At 33.4% G+C, this 21,038-nt stretch overlaps 1 protein-coding gene across 1 annotated transcript in view; it reads right to left on the reverse strand.

Moving 5' to 3' along the window:
• LOC139897911 (protein disulfide isomerase-like 2-3) overlaps positions 1–21,038 on the reverse strand; it is a 77,761-nt gene continuing 56,723 nt past the window's right edge. Inside the window, exon 9 of the mRNA XM_071880625.1 lies at positions 1–289. Coding sequence (XP_071736726.1) covers positions 112–289 — 178 coding nt within the window. The 3' untranslated portion in view covers positions 1–111. The remainder of the gene's footprint in view (positions 290–21,038) is intronic.

Genomic DNA, 21,038 nt, shown 5'->3' on the forward strand with positions numbered 1-21,038 from the left:
TAAAGGATACCTCTAAAATTATGAGTACTTACACCACCACTGTTACAGTAACAATCACAAAACTCCGTTAGGTCAAAAACCTTTTTCTAACTTAATTCTCATATTCTTAACTTACAATTCTTCTTTTCCAGGATTAACATCATCACCCATTAGTTCTTCAAGGGAGAATTCGTCTTCTTCTATGATCTCTCCATCTTTCCCATCCCATGGTTCGGTTTTCACAACCGGTGGGGTCCCTTCTAATGGTAGTGTACCCTTTCCACCGAGCCCGGCTGTTTTCACAAACTCTCTGCAAATTCAAACACGGGCCATGATTAACTTATTCACCTACGAGTTGGGTTATCTGGGTAATGCTTTATCTCTTAGGATTGAAATTGAATGTTTTACAATAACACAAATGAGAATAGGTAAATTTGGCTATATACTCTGTCGTGTATATACTCAGAGATGATGGGTATGTTTAAAATTTAGTTATAATTATTGTTAAATGATATTTATCTGAATCAACTTGATTTAGTTTATAGTTTGGATTGAATTATCTGTTCATCAATATTGTGTTATAAATATATCCTAGCAAATAGTTAGAACTAATAATTACCAACATTTTGAATAATAAGAACATATGTCACATATCTGATTATCCAATCCAATTTGAATCTTATATCCTATTAAAAATCATTCCTGCACATTGAATACAGTTTAAACGGCTGTTAAATGAACCATCACCTATCTCAATCAATTTGCAATTAAGACGAGTCAAAATTGTCACCTCTACTCAGCAAGACATTTTTGTAAAAATGAGTCTAATCAGAAAGAACCTACGGCCTAGTTTGAAGTCGAAATGATACATAGAATGTACCCAACAAGTATCTATTGAGTAAACCATTCCAGTTTGAAGTCGACAAAATAAGGTTGACTTGGGTCAATAATGGTTTTCCAAGATCTTAATGTAACATCTTCCCATCTTCCATCATCAGAATTTCGCATTTGAACATTTTTTAGATCCCTCTTTTTCTTATTTTTGAGAATGCCCCTAACCATCAGATTAGAGAAGAGCCCGTTATTACTGTCAGCTTTCACTGCAACTAGTTCAACCCTTAATCCACTGGGATGGCAAATAGGAAAAAACAAATCATAATATAGTGTCATGTGTTTCCACACGTGTTCATATGTTTCAATATGTAGTTGTTTCACGTTTGTTGCCGGAGGAAACAAGATCCTTGTTCTCATATCCTTAACATTTGTGTCGTCCCATGTCAGTAATGTATCATTAGTAGCTCCGCGTATATATATGTCAAAAGTGCTTGATAAATTGAGTACTTCCCTCAATTTAAGAAAGAATGAGAGATCCATGGGTTTGATCAAGTTGATTTTAAGATCAATTTTCGTGGGAGCAACGACTGGAAACAAGAGAGTGCGTATCTTATCACTTTCATAAGAAAAGTAAAGTAAGTTCGGTGCATCAACTTGTACGTCATTATGGATGTAATCAATCAACTTTAGGGTCAGCCTCTGGAGTGTAGCATTAGTGATAATCAATCCCTTGTTCCATAACTTTCCCCAATACTCAACTTCAACGTCCAAATCCATGAGAAAAAGAAATTTTGACTTGATCATATCAGTAAATTCATCATTCGAAATCCATAATCCATGTATCTGAAGTTGTCTCACTCTTGCTATTTGGTCCATGTTGCTCAAAGTTAGAGGCATCTTCCATTCATCCCAGTAACGAAAAATACTAAGACTTGGGACATTATCGATTTCCAGAACAAAATCATAGGATGGGCTTATCTCCAATTCCGTAAGACAAGGAAGATCTTTAACCTTAATACAATTTTCTTCATTCAAATGTATCTTCAATTCCATAAGACCGGGAAGATCTTTAACCTTAACGATCTTCAAGCAGTTGCAACGATGGAGTTCAATCTTCTCAAGTAAGATACAAGTAGACAATAAGCTATTAAATACCTCTTCACTTATATTCACTTCAATCAACTTGAGTGCACGGAGGGACACACACTTGATCATGTTGTTGTTGGTGAAAGATCTCCAGTAATGAAAGAAAACAAGACTTGGGACATTATTGATTTCCAAAACACAATCTTCTTTAATCCCCTCTATCTCCAATTCCCTAAGACGAGGAAGATCTTTAACCTTAACGGTCTTCAATCTGTTGCAAAGAGAGAGTTCAATCCTCTCAAGCAAGATACAAGTAGACAATAAGCTATTAAATAACTCTTCACTTATATTGACATTTTTCAACATAAGTAGATGGAGAGACACACACTTGATCACGTTGTTTTTGCTAGTGACTGTGGTGGAAAATATACTAATAAGAAAGTAAGCTTCATTTATTACATTGATCATAGTGAGGTTTTCACCTGAGAATATCTTCACCAATGTGAACATATCAATAAAAGGATCATTGAAACAAAGGTAAAGCTCATTTAGGCAACTTTTAGAAGTTACTTGTCGAATCAAACGTGTTAGAGGAGTGTATTCATGGTTTCTAATGTCCATTCGAATATCTAAAGACTGAATTGGCAAGTTGTGACGGTTGTACCTTTCAAGAGTAATGTCGATCAACTTGTTATTGTGAAACCTGAGGTGTGGGGTTGTATACCAAGCATGTAGCCATGATTTAGACAAGACGCACGTGCGACCAGTGACTTTCTCCGACAGAAACGATTGTATTAGGTGAATCAACTCTGCAGGTAACTCGGACTTCATCTCCTTCTCCTTCACAAATAAATCATAAATCAAACTAATTACAAGTTTGAATTTTACCTTAAACTTAACTCACGCTATCGATCAATGTTTTGTATGATGAGAGCTATATAATTATAGTGTATCCGTATACCCTAAAAATATAGGGTTCTATCATTGCATTCGTTAATAAAGCTTCCAAGGTACTGGCCGAACATGATAAAGGAATAAAAACCCAAAAAGCCCATTATGAATAGCTAAAAAATGGTACAAGGGTTTATTTGGTTAATGATCATACCAAAATCGTTTGGTGTAAATAGATTTCGGGTTTGAGTGCTCGATTTGGGAAAAAGAGTGGATTGAATGTTTTAACTCCAATAATTGTGGGAACCCTGATTAGAAATCTGGATTTCAAGTGAAATGTCCCGTTCTTATTGCTTAAAAACGTTCCATATTAATTGATTTCGTTGCGAGGTTTTGACCTCTATATGAGACGTTTTTCAAAGACTGCATTCATTTTAAAACAAACCATAACCTTTATTTCATCAATAAAGGTTTAAAAAGCTTTACGTAGATTATCAAATAATGATAATATAAAATATCCTGTTTACACACGACCATTACATAATGGTTTACAATACAAATATGTTACAACAAAATAAGTTTCTTGAATGCAGTTTTTACACAATATCATACAAGCATGGACTCCAAATCTCATCCTTATTTAAGTATGCGACAGCGGAAGCTCTTAATAATCACCTGAGAATAAACATGCTTAAAACGTCAACAAAAATGTTGGTGAGTTATAGGTTTAACCTATATATATCAAATCATAATAATAGACCACAAGATTTCATATTTCAATACACATCCCATACATAGAGATAAAAATCATTCATATGGTGAACACCTGGTAACCGACATTAACAAGATGCATATATAAGAATATCCCCATCATTCCGGGACACCCTTCGGATATGATATAAATTTCGAAGTACTAAAGCATCCGGTACTTTGGATGGGGTTTGTTAGGCCCAATAGATCTATCTTTAGGATTCGCGTCAATTAGGGTGTCTGTTCCCTAATTCTTAGATTACCAGACTTAATAAAAAAAGGGGCATATTCGATTTCGATAATTCAACCATAGAATGTAGTTTCACGTACTTGTGTCTATTTTGTAAATCATTTATAAAACCTGCATGTATTCTCATCCCAAAAATATTCGATTTTAAAAGTGGGACTATAACTCACTTTCACAGATTTTTACTTCGTCGGGAAGTAAGACTTGGCCACTGGTTGATTCACGAACCTATAACAATATATACATATATATCAAAGTATGTTCAAAATATATTTACAACACTTTTAATATATTTTGATGTTTTAAGTTTATTAAGTCAGCTGTCCTCGTTAGTAACCTACAACTAGTTGTCCACAGTTAGATGTACAGAAATAAATCGATAAATATTATCTTGAATCAATCCACGACCCAGTGTATACGTATCTCAGTATTGATCACAACTCAAACTATATATATTTTGGAATCAACCTCAACCCTGTATAGCTAACTCCAACATTCACATATAGAGTGTCTATGGTTGTTCCGAAATATATATAGATGTGTCGAAATAATAGGTCGAAACATTGTATACGTGTCTATGGTATCTCAAGATTACATAATATACAATACAAGTTGATTAAGTTATGGTTGGAATAGATTTGTTACCAATTTTCACGTAGCTAAAATGAGAAAAATTATCCAATCTTGTTTTACCCATAACTTCTTCATTTTAAATCCGTTTTGAGTGAATCAAATTGCTATGGTTTCATATTGAACTCTATTTTATGAATCTAATCAGAAAAAGTATAGGTTTATAGTTGGAAAAATAAGTTACAAGTCGTTTTTATAAAGGTAGTCATTTCAGTCGAAAGAACGACGTCTAGATGACCATTTTAGAAAACATACTTCCACTTTGAGTTTAACCATAATTTTTGGATATAGTTTCATGTTCATAATAAAAATCATTTTCTCAGAATAACAACTTTTAAATCAAAGTTTATCATAGTTTTTAATTAACTAACCCAAAACAGCCCGCGGTGTTACTACGACGGCGTAAATCCGGTTTTACGGTGTTTTTCGTGTTTCCAGGTTTTAAATCATTAAGTTAGAATATCATATAGATATAGAACATGTGTTTAGTTGATTTTAAAAGTCAAGTTATAAGGATTAACTTTTGTTTGCGAACAAGTTTAGAATTAACTAACTATGTTCTAGTGATTACAAGTTTAAACCTTCGAATAAGATAGCTTTATATGTATGAATCGAATGATGTTATGAACATCATTACTACCTTAAGTTCCTTGGATAAACCTACTGGAAAAGAGAAAAATGGATCTAGCTTCAACGGATCCTTGGATGGCTCGAAGTTCTTGAAGCAGAATCATGACACGAAAACAAGTTCAAGTAAGATCATCACTTGAAATAAGATTGTTATACTTATAGAAATTGAACCAAAGTTTGAATATGATTATTACCTTGTATTAGAATGATAACCTACTGTAAGAAACAAAGATTTCTTGAGGTTGGATGATCACCTTACAAGATTGGAAGTGAGCTAGCAAACTTGAAAGTATTCTTGATTTTATGTAACTAGAACTTGTAGAATATATGAAGAACACTTAGAACTTGAAGATAGAACTTGAGAGAGATCAATTAGATGAAGAAAATTGAAGAATGAAAGTGTTTGTAGGTGTTTTTGGTCGTTGGTGTATGGATTAGATATAAAGGATATGTAATTTTGTTTTCATGTAAATAAGTCATGAATGATTACTCATATTTTTGTAATTTTATGAGATATTTCATGCTAGTTGCCAAATGATGGTTCCCACATGTGTTAGGTGACTCACATGGGCTGCTAAGAGCTGATCATTGGAGTGTATATACTAATAGTACATACATCTAAAAGCTGTGTATTGTACGAGTACGAATACGGGTGCATACGAGTAGAATTGTTGATGAAACTGAACGAGAATGTAATTGTAAGCATTTTTGTTAAGTAGAAGTATTTTGATAAGTGTATTGAAGTCTTTAAAAAGTGTATAAATACATATTAAAACACTACATGTATATACATTTTAACTGAGTCGTTAAGTCATCGTTAGTCGTTACATGTAAGTGTTGTTTTGAAACCTTTAGGTTAACGATCTTGTTAAATGTTGTTAACCCAATGTTTATAATATCAAATGAGATTTTAAATTATTATATTATCATGATATTATCATGTGTGAATATCTCTTAATATGATATATATACATTAAATGTCTTTACAACGATAATCGTTACATATATGTCTCGTTTAAAAATCATTAAGTTAGTAGTCTTATTTTTACATATGTAGTTCATTGTTAATATACTTAATGATATGTTTACTTATCATAGTATCATGTTAACTATATATATATCCATATATATGTCATCATACAGTTTTTACAAATTTTAACGTTCGTGAATCACCGGTCAACTTGGGTGGTCAATTGTCTATATGAAACATATTTCAATTAATCAAGTCTTAACAAGTTTGATTGCTTAACATGTTGGAAACATTTAATCATGTAAATATCAATCTCAATTAATATATATAAACATGGAAAAGTTCGGGTCACTACAGTACCTACCCGTTAAATAAATTTCGTCCCGAAATTTTAAGCTGTTGAAGGTGTTGACGAATCTTCTGGAAATAGATGCGGGTATTTCTTCTTCATCTGATCTTCACGCTCCCAGGTGAACTCGGGTCCTCTACGAGCATTCCATCGAACCTTAACAATTGGTATCTTGTTTTGCTTAAGTCTTTTAACCTCACGATCCATTATTTCGACGGGTTCTTCGATGAATTGAAGTTTTTCGTTGATTTGGATTTCATCTAACGGAATAGTGAGATCTTCTTTAGCAAAACATTTCTTCAAATTCGAGACGTGGAAAGTGTTATGTACAGCCGCGAGTTGTTGAGGTAACTCAAGTCGGTAAGCTACTGGTCCGACACGATCAATAATCTTGAATGGTCCAATATACCTTGGATTTAATTTCCCTCGTTTACCAAATCGAACAACACCTTTCCAAGGTGCAACTTTAAGCATGACCATCTCTCCAATTTCAAATTCTACATCTTTTCTTTTAATGTCAGCGTAGCTCTTTTGTCGACTTTGGGCAGTTTTCAACCGTTGTTGAATTTGGATGATCTTCTCGGTAGTTTCTTGTATAATCTCCGGACCCGTAATCTGTCTATCCCCCACTTCACTCCAACAAATCGGAGACCTGCACTTTCTACCATAAAGTGCTTCAAACGGCGCCATCTCAATGCTTGAATGGTAGCTGTTGTTGTAGGAAAATTCTGCTAACGGTAGATGTCGATCCCAACTGTTTCCGAAATCAATAAGACATGCTCGTAGCATGTCTTCAAGCGTTTGTATCGTCCTTTCGCTCTGCCCATCAGTTTGTGGATGATAGGCAGTACTCATGTCTAGACGAGTTCCTAATGCTTGCTGTAATGTCTGCAGAATCTTGAAATAAATCTGCTATTACCCAAATACAGTCGTGCTAACTTCTCCATCTTGTCATCTTCTCTTATTGGCAGGAAGTGTGCTGATTTGGTGAGACGATCAACTATTACCCAAATAGTATCAAAACCACTTGCAGTCCTTGGCAATTTAGTGATGAAATCTATGGTAATGTTTTCCCATTTCCATTCCGGGATTTCGGGTTGTTGAAGTAGACCTGATGGTTTCTGATGCTCAGCTTTGACCTTAGAACACGTCAAACATTCTCCTACGTATTTAGCAACATCGGCTTTCATACCCGGTCACCAAAAATGTTTCTTGAGATCCTTGTACATCTTCCCCGTTCCAGGATGTATTGAGTATCTGGTTTTATGAGCTTCTCTAAGTACCATTTCTCTCATATCTCCAAATTTTGGTACCCAAATCCTTTCAGCCCTATACCGGGTTCCGTCTTCCCGAATATTAAGATGCTTCTCCGATCCTTTGGGTATTTCATCCTTTAAATTTCTCTCTTTTAAAACTCCTTGTTGCGCCTCGTTTATTTGAGTAGTAATGTTATTATGAATCATTATATTCATAGATTTTACTCGAATGGGTTCTCTGTCCTTCCTGCTCAAGGCATCGGCTACCACATTTGCCTTCCCCGGGTGGTAACGAATCTCAAAGTCGTAATCATTCAATAATTCAATCCACCTACGCTGCCTCATATTCAGTTATTTCTGATTAAATATGTGTTGATGGCTTTTGTGGTCGGTATATATAATACTTTTGACCCCATATAAGTAGTGCCTCCAAGTCTTTAATGCAAAAACAACCGCGCCTAATTCCAAATCATGCGTCGTATAATTTTGTTCGTGAATCTTCAATTGTCTAGACGCATAAGCAATCACCTTCGTTCGTTGCATTAATACACAACCGAGACCTTGCTTTGATGAGTCACAATAAATCACAAAATCATCATTCCCTTCAGGCAATGACAATATAGGTGCCGTAGTTAGCTTTTTCTTCAATAACTGAAACGCTTTCTCTTGTTCATCATTCCATTCAAATTTCTTTCCTTTATGCGTTAATGCAGTCAAGGGTTTTGCTATTCTGGAAAAGTCTTGGATGAACCTTCTGTAGTAACTAGCTAGTCCTAAAAACTGGCGTATGTGTTTCGGAGTTTTCGGGGTTTCCCACTTTTCAACAGTTTCTATCTTTGCCGGATCCACCTTAATACCTTCTTTGTTCACTATGTGACCGAGGAATTGAACTTCTTCCAACCAAAATGCACACTTTGAAAACTTACCGTACAATTCTTCCTTCCTCAATACTTCTAACACCTTTCTCAAATGTTCACCGTGTTCTTGGTCATTCTTTGAGTAAATAAGTATGTCATCAATGAAAACAATGACAAACTTGTCAAGGTATGGTCCACACACTCGGTTCATAAGGTCCATGAACACAGCTGGTGCATTAGTTAAACCAAACGGCATGACCATAAACTCGTAATGACCGTAACGTGTTCTGAAAGCAGTCTTTGGAATATCATCTTCTTTCACCCGCATTTGATGATACCCGGAACGTAAGTCAATCTTTGAATAAACAGACGAGCCTTGTAGTTGATCAAATAAGTCGTCGATTCTCGGTAGTGGGTAGCGATTCTTGATGGTAAGTTTGTTCAACTCTCGATAGTCGATACACAACCTGAATGTACCATCTTTCTTCTTGACAAACAAAACAGGAGCTCCCCACGGTGATGTGCTTGGTCGAATGAAACCACGCTCTAAGAGTTCTTGTAATTGGCTTTGCAGTTCTTTCATCTCACTGGGTGCGAGTCTGTAAGGAGCACGAGCTATTGGTGCAGCTCCTGGTACAAGATCTATTTGAAATTCAACGGATCGATGTGGGGGTAATCCCGGTAATTCTTTCGAAAATACATCGGGAAATTCTTTTGCAATGGGAACATCATTGATGCTCTTTTCTTCAGTTTGTACTTTCTCGACCTGTGCTAGAACAGCATAGCAACCTTTTCTTATTAGTTTTTGTGCCTTCAAATTACTAATAAGATGTAGCTTCGTGTTGCCCTTTTCTCCGTACACCATTAAGGGTTTTCCTTTTTCTCGTATAATGCGAATTGCATTTTTGTAACAAACGATCTCTGCTTTCACTTCTTTCAACCAATCCATACCGATTATCACATCAAAACTCCCTAACTCTACTGGTATCAAATCAATCTTAAATGTTTCGCTAACCAGTTTAATTTCTCGATTCCGACATATATTATCTGCTGAAATTAATTTACCATTTGCTAATTCGAGTGAAAATTTACTATCCAAAGGCGTCAATGGACAACTTAATTTAGCACAAAAATCTTTACTCATATAGCTTCTATCCGCACCCGAATCAAATAAAACGTAAGCAGATTTATTGTCAATAAGAAACGTACCCGTAACAAGCTCCGGGTCTTCCTGTGCCTCTGCCGCATTAATATTGAAAACTCTTCCGCGGCCTTGTCCATTCGTGTTCTCCTGGTTTGGGCAATTTCTAATAATGTGGCCCGATTTTCCACATTTATAACAAACTACATTGGCATAACTTGCTCCGACACAACTTGCTCCGCCATTACTCGTTCCGACACCATTTGTTCCTTTCGTTCTATTAACCCCTGGTCCGTAGACCTCACACTTCGCCGCGCTATGACCATTTCTTTTACACTTGTTGCAAAATTTGGTGCAGAACCCCGAGTGATACTTTTCACACCTTTGACATAGCTGCTTCTGATTGTTGTTGTTGTTGCAGTTATTATTGTTGTTGGGATGATTGTTATAGTTACTGTTGCTGTTGTTGTTGTTGTTGGGCCGTTTGTTGTAGTTGCGATTGATGTTGCGATTGTTGGGATAATTGTTGCGATTATTGTTGTAATTGTTGTTGTTGTTGTATTGGTGATTCTTATCACCGTTTTCCTCCCACTTTCTTTTGACTTGCTTCACATTGGCCTCTTTAGCAGTCTGTTCTTTAATTCTTTATTCAATCTGGTTCACTAGTTTGTGAGCCATTCTACATGCCTGTTGTATGGAGGCGGGCTCGTGTGAATTTATATCTTCTTGGATTCTTTCTGGTAATCCTTTCACAAACGCGTCGATCTTCTCTTCCTCATCTTCGAATGCTCCCGGACACAATAGGCACAATTCTGTGAATCGTCTTTCGTACGTAGTAATATCAAATCCTTGGGTTCGTAACCCTCTAAGTTCTATCTTGAGCTTATTGACCTCGGTTCTGGGACGGTACTTCTCGTTCATCAAGTGCTTGAATGCTGACCACGGTAGTGCGTACGCATCGTCTTGTCCCACTTGCTCTAGATAGGTATTCCACCATGTTAACGCAGAACCTGTGAAGGTATGCGTAGCGTACTTCACTTTGTCCTCTTCAGTACACTTACTTATGGCAAACACCGATTCGACCTTCTCGGTCCACCGTTTCAATCCGATCGGTCCTTCGGTTCCATCAAATTCCAAAGGTTTGCAGGCAGTAAATTCTTTGTAGGTGCATCCTACACGATTTCCTGTACTGCTAGATCCAAGGTTATTGTTGGTATGTAGCGCAGCCTGTACTGCGGCTATGTTTGAAGCTAGAAAAGTACGGAATTCCTCTTCATTCATATTCACGGTGTGTCGAGTAGTTAGTGCCATTTCCTTCAAAATAGTCAAATAGAACAAGTTAATCATACAGAATATTAAGAGTAGTTAATAGTATTTCGTAGCATAATATGAACTCATTTATAAAAGCTTTTTCTTCATATTAGCGTTTTATAAGTTTAAATTCGGGTAGTACCTACCCGTTAAGTTCATACTTAGTAGCTAATATACAATTCAACTACTACAATTCTATATGAAAAACTGATTATAATAATATTTCGCGTTCAAACTTTTACACAATATTTTACAAACTTACAATACCGCTTATTTTACATATAGCATGAAATATAGCACACAATAAATTTGATACAAGATGGTTGTGAAGATAATTCTAGCTAGTACACAAGTCGTTCAGCAAAGGCAATAAAGAGACGTAATTCATACGTCCAGAAACAAGTCATGCATTCTGGTTTTACTAGGATTACTTCCCATCCTTGGTCTTGTGGAACATAACCGTTATTGCCGTTGATAAGACAGCGTGTTGTAACATCGTCAAAGGGACGAGGGTTACGTAATGTCCAACAGTCCCGTAACAATCTAAAAACCTCATTTCTTACCCCAATTACCGACTCCGTCACTTGTGGGAACGTTTTGTTTAATAGTTGTAGCCCGATGTTCTTGTTCTCACTTTGGTGAGAAGCGAACATTACTAATCCGTAAGCATAACATGCTTCTTTATGTTGCATGTTAGCCGCTTTTTCTAAATCACGAAGTCCAATATTCGGATATATTGAGTCAAAATAATTTCTTAACCCATTGCGTAAAATAGCATTTGGGTTCCCCGCAATATATGCGTCAAAGTAAACACATCGTAACTTATGGATTTCCCAATGTGATATCCCCCATCTTTCGAACGAAAGCCTTTTATAAACCAAGGCATTCTTGGAACGTTCTTCGAATGTCTTACAAACTGATCTCGCCTTAAATAGTTGTGCCGAAGAATTCTGACCGACTCTAGACAAGATTTCATCAATCATGTCTCCAGGTAGGTCTCTTAAAATATTGGGTTGTCTATCCATTTTGTGTTTTTATACTGTAAAATAGACAAGAGTTAGATTCATAAAAAAATACTTATTAATACAAGCAATTTTTACATATATCATAAAGCATAAGCACACTATATTACATATATTACACCACACGAATACAACTATCTTATTCCGACTCACTTGTTTCTTCTTCTTCAGTTTTGGTTCGTTTTGCCAAGTTTCTAGGGATATATGATGTTCCCCTAATACGAGCCGTCGTTTTCCACATTGGTTTAGAAAAACCTGGTGGTTTAGAGGTTCCCGGGTCATTGTTACAACTTAAGGACTTCTGGGTTTGACGATACATATAAAGTTCATCGGGGTTGGAATTAGATTTCTCTATTTTTATGCCCTTTCCCTTATTATTTTCTTTTGCCTTTTTAAATTCAGTTGGGGTAATTTCTATAACATCATCGGAATTCTCGTCGGAATCCGATTCATCGGAGAATTGGTAATCCTCCCAATATTTTGCTTCCTTGGCGGAAACACCATTGACCATAATTAACCTTGGTCGGTTGGTTGAGGATTTTCTTTTACTTAACCGTTTTATTATTTCCCCCACCGGTTCCGATTCTTCTTCCTGTTCCGATTCTTCTTCCGGTTCCGATTCTTCTTCCGGTTCCGACTCTTCTTCAAGTTCCTCTTCGGGAACTTGTGAATCAGTCCACGAATCATTCCAATTTACATTTGACTCTTCATTATTATTAGGTGAGTCAATGGGACTTGTTCTAGAGGTAGACATCTATCACATAATATCAAACGCGTTAAGAGATTAATATATCACATAATATTCACATGTTAAAAATATATAGTTTCCAACAAAATTTGTTAAGCAATCATTTTTTCAAGTAAACACGGTCGAAGTCCAGACTCACTAATGCATCCTAACAACTCTATAAGACAAACTATTGCAAAATTCTGGTTCTCTAAGACCAACGCTCGGATACCAACTGAAATGTCCCGTTCTTATTGCTTAAAAACGTTCCATATTAATTGATTTCGTTGCGAGGTTTTGACCTCTATATGAGACGTTTTTCAAAGACTGCATTCATTTTAAAACAAACCATAACCTTTATTTCATCAATAAAGGTTTAAAAAGCTTTACGTAGATTATCAAATAATGATAATCTAAAATATCCTGTTTACACACGACCATTACATAATGGTTTACAATACAAATATGTTACAACAAAATAAGTTTCTTGAATGCAGTTTTTACACAATATCATACAAGCATGGACTCCAAATCTCATCCTTATTTAAGTATGCGACAGCGGAAGCTCTTAATAATCACCTGAGAATAAACATGCTTAAAACGTCAACAAAAATGTTGGTGAGTTATAGGTTTAACCTATATATATCAAATCATAATAATAGACCACAAGATTTCATATTTCAATACACATCCCATACATAGAGATAAAAATCATTCATATGGTGAACACCTGGTAACCGACATTAACAAGATGCATATATAAGAATATCCCCATCATTCCGGGACACCCTTCGGATATGATATAAATTTCGAAGTACTAAAGCATCCGGTACTTTGGATGGGGTTTGTTAGGCCCAATAGATCTATCTTTAGGATTCGCGTCAATTAGGGTGTCTGTTCCCTAATTCTTAGATTACCAGACTTAATAAAAAAAGGGGCATATTCGATTTCGATAATTCAACCATAGAATGTAGTTTCACGTACTTGTGTCTATTTTGTAAATCATTTATAAAACCTGCATGTATTCTCATCCCAAAAATATTCGATTTTAAAAGTGGGACTATAACTCACTTTCACAGATTTTTACTTCGTCGGGAAGTAAGACTTGGCCACTGGTTGATTCACGAACCTATAACAATATATACATATATATCAAAGTATGTTCAAAATATATTTACAACACTTTTAATATATTTTGATGTTTTAAGTTTATTAAGTCAGCTGTCCTCGTTAGTAACCTACAACTAGTTGTCCACAGTTAGATGTACAGAAATAAATCGATAAATATTATCTTGAATCAATCCACGACCTAGTGTATACGTATCTCAGTATTGATCACAACTCAAACTATATATATTTTGGAATCAACCTCAACCCTGTATAGCTAACTCCAACATTCACATATAGAGTGTCTATGGTTGTTCCGAAATATATATAGATGTGTCGAAATGATAGGTCGAAACATTGTATACGTGTCTATGGTATCTCAAGATTACATAATATACAATACAAGTTGATTAAGTTATGGTTGGAATAGATTTGTTACCAATTTTCACGTAGCTAAAATGAGAAAAATTATCCAATCTTGTTTTACCCATAACTTCTTCATTTTAAATCCGTTTTGAGTGAATCAAATTGCTATGGTTTCATATTGAACTCTATTTTATGAATCTAATCAGAAAAAGTATAGGTTTATAGTCGGAAAAATAAGTTACAAGTCATTTTTATAAAGGTAGTCATTTCAGTCGAAAGAACGACGTCTAGATGACCATTTTAGAAAACATACTTCCACTTTGAGTTTAACCATAATTTTTGGATATAGTTTCATGTTCATAATAAAAATCATTTTCTCAGAATAACAACTTTTAAATCAAAGTTTATCATAGTTTTTAATTAACTAACCCAAAACAGCCCGCGGTGTTACTACGACGGCGTAAATCCGGTTTTACGGTGTTTTTCGTGTTTCCAGGTTTTAAATCATTAAGTTAGCATATCATATAGATATAGAACATGTGTTTAGTTGATTTTAAAAGTCAAGTTAGAAGGATTAACTTTTGTTTGCGAACAAGTTTAGAATTAACTAAACTATGTTCTAGTGATTACAAGTTTAAACCTTCAAATAAGATAGCTTTATATGTATGAATCGAATGATGTTATGAACATCATTACTACCTTAAGTTCCTTGGATAAACCTACTGGAAAAGAGAAAAATGGATCTAGCTTCAACGGATCCTTGGATGGCTCGAAGTTCTTGAAGCAGAATCATGACACGAAAACAAGTTCAAGTAAGATCATCACTTGAAATAAGATTGTTATAGTTATAGAAATTGAACCAAAGTTTGAATATGATCATTACCTTGTATTATAATGATAACCTACTGTAATAAACAAAGATTTCTTGAGGTTGGATGATCACCTTACAAGATTGGAAGTGAGCTAGCAAACTTGAAAGTATTCTTGATTTTATGTAACTAGAACTTGTAGAATATATGAAGAACACTTAGAACTTGAAGATAGAACTTGAGAGAGATCAATTAGATGAAGAAAATTGAAGAATGAAAGTGTTTGTAGGTGTTTTTGGTCGTTGGTGTATGGATTAGATATAAAGGATATGTAATTTTGTTTTACTCATATTTTTGTAATTTTATGAGATATTTCATGCTAGTTGCCAAATGATGGTTCCCACATGTGTTAGGTGACTCACATGGGCTGCTAAGAGCTGATCATTGGAGTGTATATACCAATAGTACATACATCTAAAAGCTGTGTATTGTACGAGTACGAATACGGGTGCATACGAGTAGAATTGTTGATGAAACTGAACGAGGATGTAATTGTAAGCATTTTTGTTAAGTAGAAGTATTTTGATAAGTGTATTGAAGTCTTTCAAAAGTGTATAAATACATATTAAAACACTACATGTATATACATTTTAACTGAGTCGTTAAGTCATCGTTAGTCGTTACATGTAAGTGTTGTTTTGAAACCTTTAGGTTAACGATCTTGTTAAATGTTGTTAACCCAATGTTTATAATATCAAATGAGATTTTAAATTATTATATTATCATGATATTATCATGTGTGAATATCTCTTAATATGATATATATACATTAAATGTCTTTACAACGATAATCGTTACATATATGTCTCGTTTAAAAAATCATTAAGTTAGTAGTCTTGTTTTTACATATGTAGTTCATTGTTAATATACTTAATGATATGTTTACTTATCATAGTATCATGTTAACTATATATATATCCATATATATGTCATCATACAGTTTTTACAAGTTTTAACGTTCGTGAATCACCGGTCAACTTGGGTGGTCAATTGTCTATATGAAACATATTTCAATTAATCAAGTCTTAACAAGTTTGATTGCTTAACATGTTGGAAACATTTAATCATGTAAATATCAATCTCAATTAATATATATAAACATGGAAAAGTCCGGGTCACTACATCAAGGGCGTAAAACAATCGATTAGATTAACCTTATTCGATCGGGATCGAATAAGTTAATATCTTAGAGTGAGGATTAACTCCGATAACGACCAGAGTGTTGATCGGAATTGTATTAACGACTGGAGAAATGATACTGTAATTAATTTGGGCAGAGTAACATTAATGCATCCAGTGTTCTGAAATAAATGATCTTGTTTACGTATTTATAGATGTTATGAGAGAATGGTGACATGACACCTGTCCCTTTCATAGTTGTAACAAACGTTGCCAATCCCGAGGGGTGATGTGGCACCTTTCTTTTTCATGGGAATAATCGATAGATCCTAACAAACTTTCCTAGATTCATGGGCTGACGTGGCGTGCAGCTTGTTTGTATGTTTGTTCCAGGATCAAGTGCTCGTTCCGGGACAGTTCACTCACTCCGGAGTGGGTGTTCCGGGATAATGCACTTGCTCCGAGACAGGTGCTTGTCCTGGGACGTTATCCTTGTACCGGGTCAAAATATTAAACCGGGAATCTGTGTAGTTTCGGTAGTGTAGTGGCCCCGACTGGGTCAATACGGGTGACTGCCTTGATTAGTCGGTAGGGGCTTTGCTTCGTATATACTCTAAGTGTTTCTTCACGGTGTTTGCCATGACCGGGCAAATTGTTGTCAGTTTATCAACAGGCTTATTTGTGATGATATAATCCTTAACTTCTTAATGCCTCTGCATCCGGCTAGGTGATGCCGGTAGCGTGTATGCTTATCCGGGCTGGATGGCGTTCCCGGCTAGCCGTTGTCCGACGTGGTCCTTTTCGGGTGCATACATAAGTAACCTTCTGGTCGGGTTACTGAGGTGATGCCGGGAAGACGTCCTTTTTCGGGATAGGCTTATGCCGGGAAAAACCCTAGCCGGGATGCTGCTAATTGGTGTCTTTTTGAGACGGATCATGATACGTATCATCAAGTCCCCCCAGTTTGATGATGGTAGCCGGAACAGTTGCCGTCGTCAAACTTTTAAAACGAAACCATGCTTCCAATTGGATGTGCATTTAATGCTTGTCAGGGTGAAAAGACAGTTTCTGCAAATACTCCCCCTTTTTGTGTTTTTCCATTTTTCATCTTTTTAGAACGGTGTTCGAGGAACTTCTTTTTGCAATTTTAATCATTACTTTTGTTGATCCCTCCTTTGATTTGAGCCGTTGGATCAATTTCCTTGAAACCTATAAATAGCTTTCTTTTTCCGATATTTTCACTTTTTACTGCCTTCATACCCTAAACATTTCTTCTTCAAAAAACCAACAGTTTTTTACGAAAGAAGGTACCTTTTCTGCTTCCTTCCTTTAATTACTTTATACTTTTGTATTTTCTTATATATGGCGGATCAGTCTTCCACTTCCACTAGCGTAGATGCTCCTGAATCATCATCCAGGCCTTCTGTAGATGTTAGTACTATTATGAGTCAAGTGTGTGACCAATACCTTGACGAACTGGTACGTAAGTACCCATTTTTAACCCGTTATACTTTGAGGGTGCCTGACGCCATCCACCAGGCCCCAAGCCCCCAAAGGGCATGGTTGCCATGTACGGTGCAGCCATCACCGTGGGCAATTTTCGGTTGCCCTATTCTGAGTTCATGTTCCAATTCTTTACACATTATGGAATAACGCTTACTCAGGTACATCCCCATGCGTACCAGAAATTGATAATGTGGGGGATGTGTGACGACCCGGAAATTTTCGACCAAATTTAAACTTTATTTTTATATGATTTCGACATGATAAGCAAAGTCTGTAAAGTTGAGTCTCAAAATTTTGGAACTATTTATATGAATTCAGTTAACCTTTGACTATTCCCGACGATTCACTAACAATTGTGTGTAAATAAATAAGTAAATAAAAATATATATGTAAATATAAATAAAAGTGTATATATTAAGTTGAATTAATATAAGACCATTTAATCATTTGAATTAAATATGTAGAGTAATATACAAAATCATTAAGATGTTATATATATATATATATATATATATATATATATATATATATATATATATATATATATATGAATCCTATACTCAATTAATATAATATGTATGTTGTAATAAATCTATACACATAAATATATAGGAATTCTATGTATAAGTATTATTATATGTAATAATTCAATTATATATTGTATAATTAGTAAACATTACATATGTAGTAAATTGTAAAATTAATATATTAAATGTAATTACGAGTTTAATTATGGTCATTACATTATTTTTACATCCATTATTATTATTAATAATAATATCAGTACTATTGACATTATTAAAATTATAATATGAAATTTGATACATTTGATTTGTTATAGTATCATTATTATTAATATTATTGTTACCATGGCTAATATTATCATAACTAGTACTACGTAGTAAAATTATAATTTTAGATGTTATGATTAATATTAGTATTATTATTAGATATTTTTATTACCATTACCATTAAGAATCATTATTATAAAAGTAATACAATTTATTTTGATTATCATTAGTAATATCATTTTTAATATTAGTATAAGTAGTGTTATTACTAGTATTAGTTATAATATTAGTAATATCATTTTTATTATGACTATTATTATTAAACTTATTAACATTATCATTTTTAGTATCATTATTATTTATTATTATTATTAATATATTTATTATTATTATTATTATTGATATTATTATCATTATTATTACCTTATTATTATTATTATTTATATAATTATTATTAGTATTGATATTATTATTAATATACGTATATAGTAATACAGATTATTATCAGGTTCATATACAGATACAATTATACGTACATAAATACAGTTATATATATCTAATTACATATACAGATACATGTAGATACAATTACTGTTATATACAAATATATATATACAAATAATTATGTATTCAGTTACAAATCATTATCCAAACTGCAAAATTTGTCGACTAGATTAATTAACTCGATCCCAATTAGCAAATACAAACAAATTCTGTTATGAATTAATCGTCCTTTCTATTACTTTTTCCTATTTAATTGTTTGGTTGAAAAATTATTGTACTTCCTGTCTAATATCTTTACCAGTCGACTTCAAGAAATCAATTCATGTTTTTACCTCAATTATTCGATGGCTCATTATGTAGTCCAGACTGCAAGTCGACAGATTTAACAGAAAAATAGAACTCCAACATTTTTTTTTCTTTCTTTTCCTATGTTCGTGTCCAATTTTGTCAATAGCTAAAAATTGAATCGTTTTTCAAAATGTAAAATTACAGAAGTGATTTAAATCCAGTCGTGATTCTATCTGCAAAATTTCAAATCTTAATTCGTGAAATCAAGGTTTAATTTTCGAGTCAAAGTCGATTTTCAAAAAAGTCAAATAATCTGTTCATAGTAAAATTTGTAATCGTGTTGATGTTTTAATTCAAATTGACGATTCAGATAGTTTCTAACAATGATTTGAAAACTTTTTCGTGTTATAAGTATAGCCTAAAACATTCGAAAAGATCGAATTTGATTTTGAGTTTATACGGGTGTTTTTCATAACTGTTAATTCGATTTTTTTTTAAACTTTTGATGTTTGTTGATCAACAACATAGCGATTGGGTTTGTTTCGGTGTATATTACAAGTCTCAAATTAGTTCATGGTTATTAAGTTGATTTCTGGTCAAATTGATTTTTGAATTTGAAGAAGATGATGAAAGAAAACAGAAATGGGTTATATATATTTGGAACGTATTATTAGTCAGAAAAACAGAAATAGCCGGATCGTTTAGGAGTGTTTGGTATGAGCGGGAGGTCGGGGGTTCGAGCCTGGGCAATGACATTTTTTTTAGAAGGCTTACTCTAAAGGTAGCAAATTTTATTTTTATTTTTTTTATTTCTACTTCTATATTTATTATTATTATTATCATTATTATTGTTATATTATTATTATTATTATTGTAAATGTAAATGTTAATGATAATATTATGATATAGAAATGAATATGAGATTAGTATGATAAGTAATATTATCTTGTAATATAATGAATTTATAATATGAATATGAATGTAAATAAAAGATAAGTAGAATTGATTATGAAAATATATGTGTACATATGATAAGTAATATGATTAGTGTATAAAGTTTACAATATAATACGAATATTATGATAAGTTAGCTTGAAGATTAGGATTTGCGATGATTAAAAATATATAGCTATATGTAACATAAATATATATATGTATAGAAAAATCATAAAAGTTTAAACTTTAATATGAGTATTACTATGAACCTACTTTTAATATATACTGACTATTATAACTTTACGGTGTAAATATTAATTACATATAAATTATGCATATATTAAAGTACAAAATATATTACGACTATAAATGAGAATTTTATATAAAATAAATATATACTTAATATAGATTAATGAAACATTAGTAAATTGGTAAATATAATTATAAGACATGGTTAAAATTATAAGTATAAAATTGAAGGTTATATTTAAAGATATATTTAAGATACACAACCTAACTATATTAATATTATTATGTACAAAATGAAAATATATAAATAAATAATGAAACTTATAAAATAATAAATATAACAATTACATCACTAATGATAATATATAGATTTATTTGAGTACAAGAATATGTTTTAATACATATATGAATGATATAGGTTCGTGAATCCAAGGCCAACCTTGCATTGTTCAATTTCATCATATGTATTTTTACTACAAAATACAGTATTGTGAGTTTCATTTGCTCCATTTTTCAATGCTTTTGCAATATATATTTTTGGGACTGAGAATGCATGCGCTGATTTTATAAATGTTTTACGAAATAGACACAAGTAATCTAAATTACATTCTATGGTTGAATTA

Source organism: Rutidosis leptorrhynchoides, chromosome 3 (assembly GCF_046630445.1).
Source record: "Rutidosis leptorrhynchoides isolate AG116_Rl617_1_P2 chromosome 3, CSIRO_AGI_Rlap_v1, whole genome shotgun sequence".
NCBI classification, from domain to species: Eukaryota; Viridiplantae; Streptophyta; class Magnoliopsida; order Asterales; family Asteraceae; genus Rutidosis; species Rutidosis leptorrhynchoides.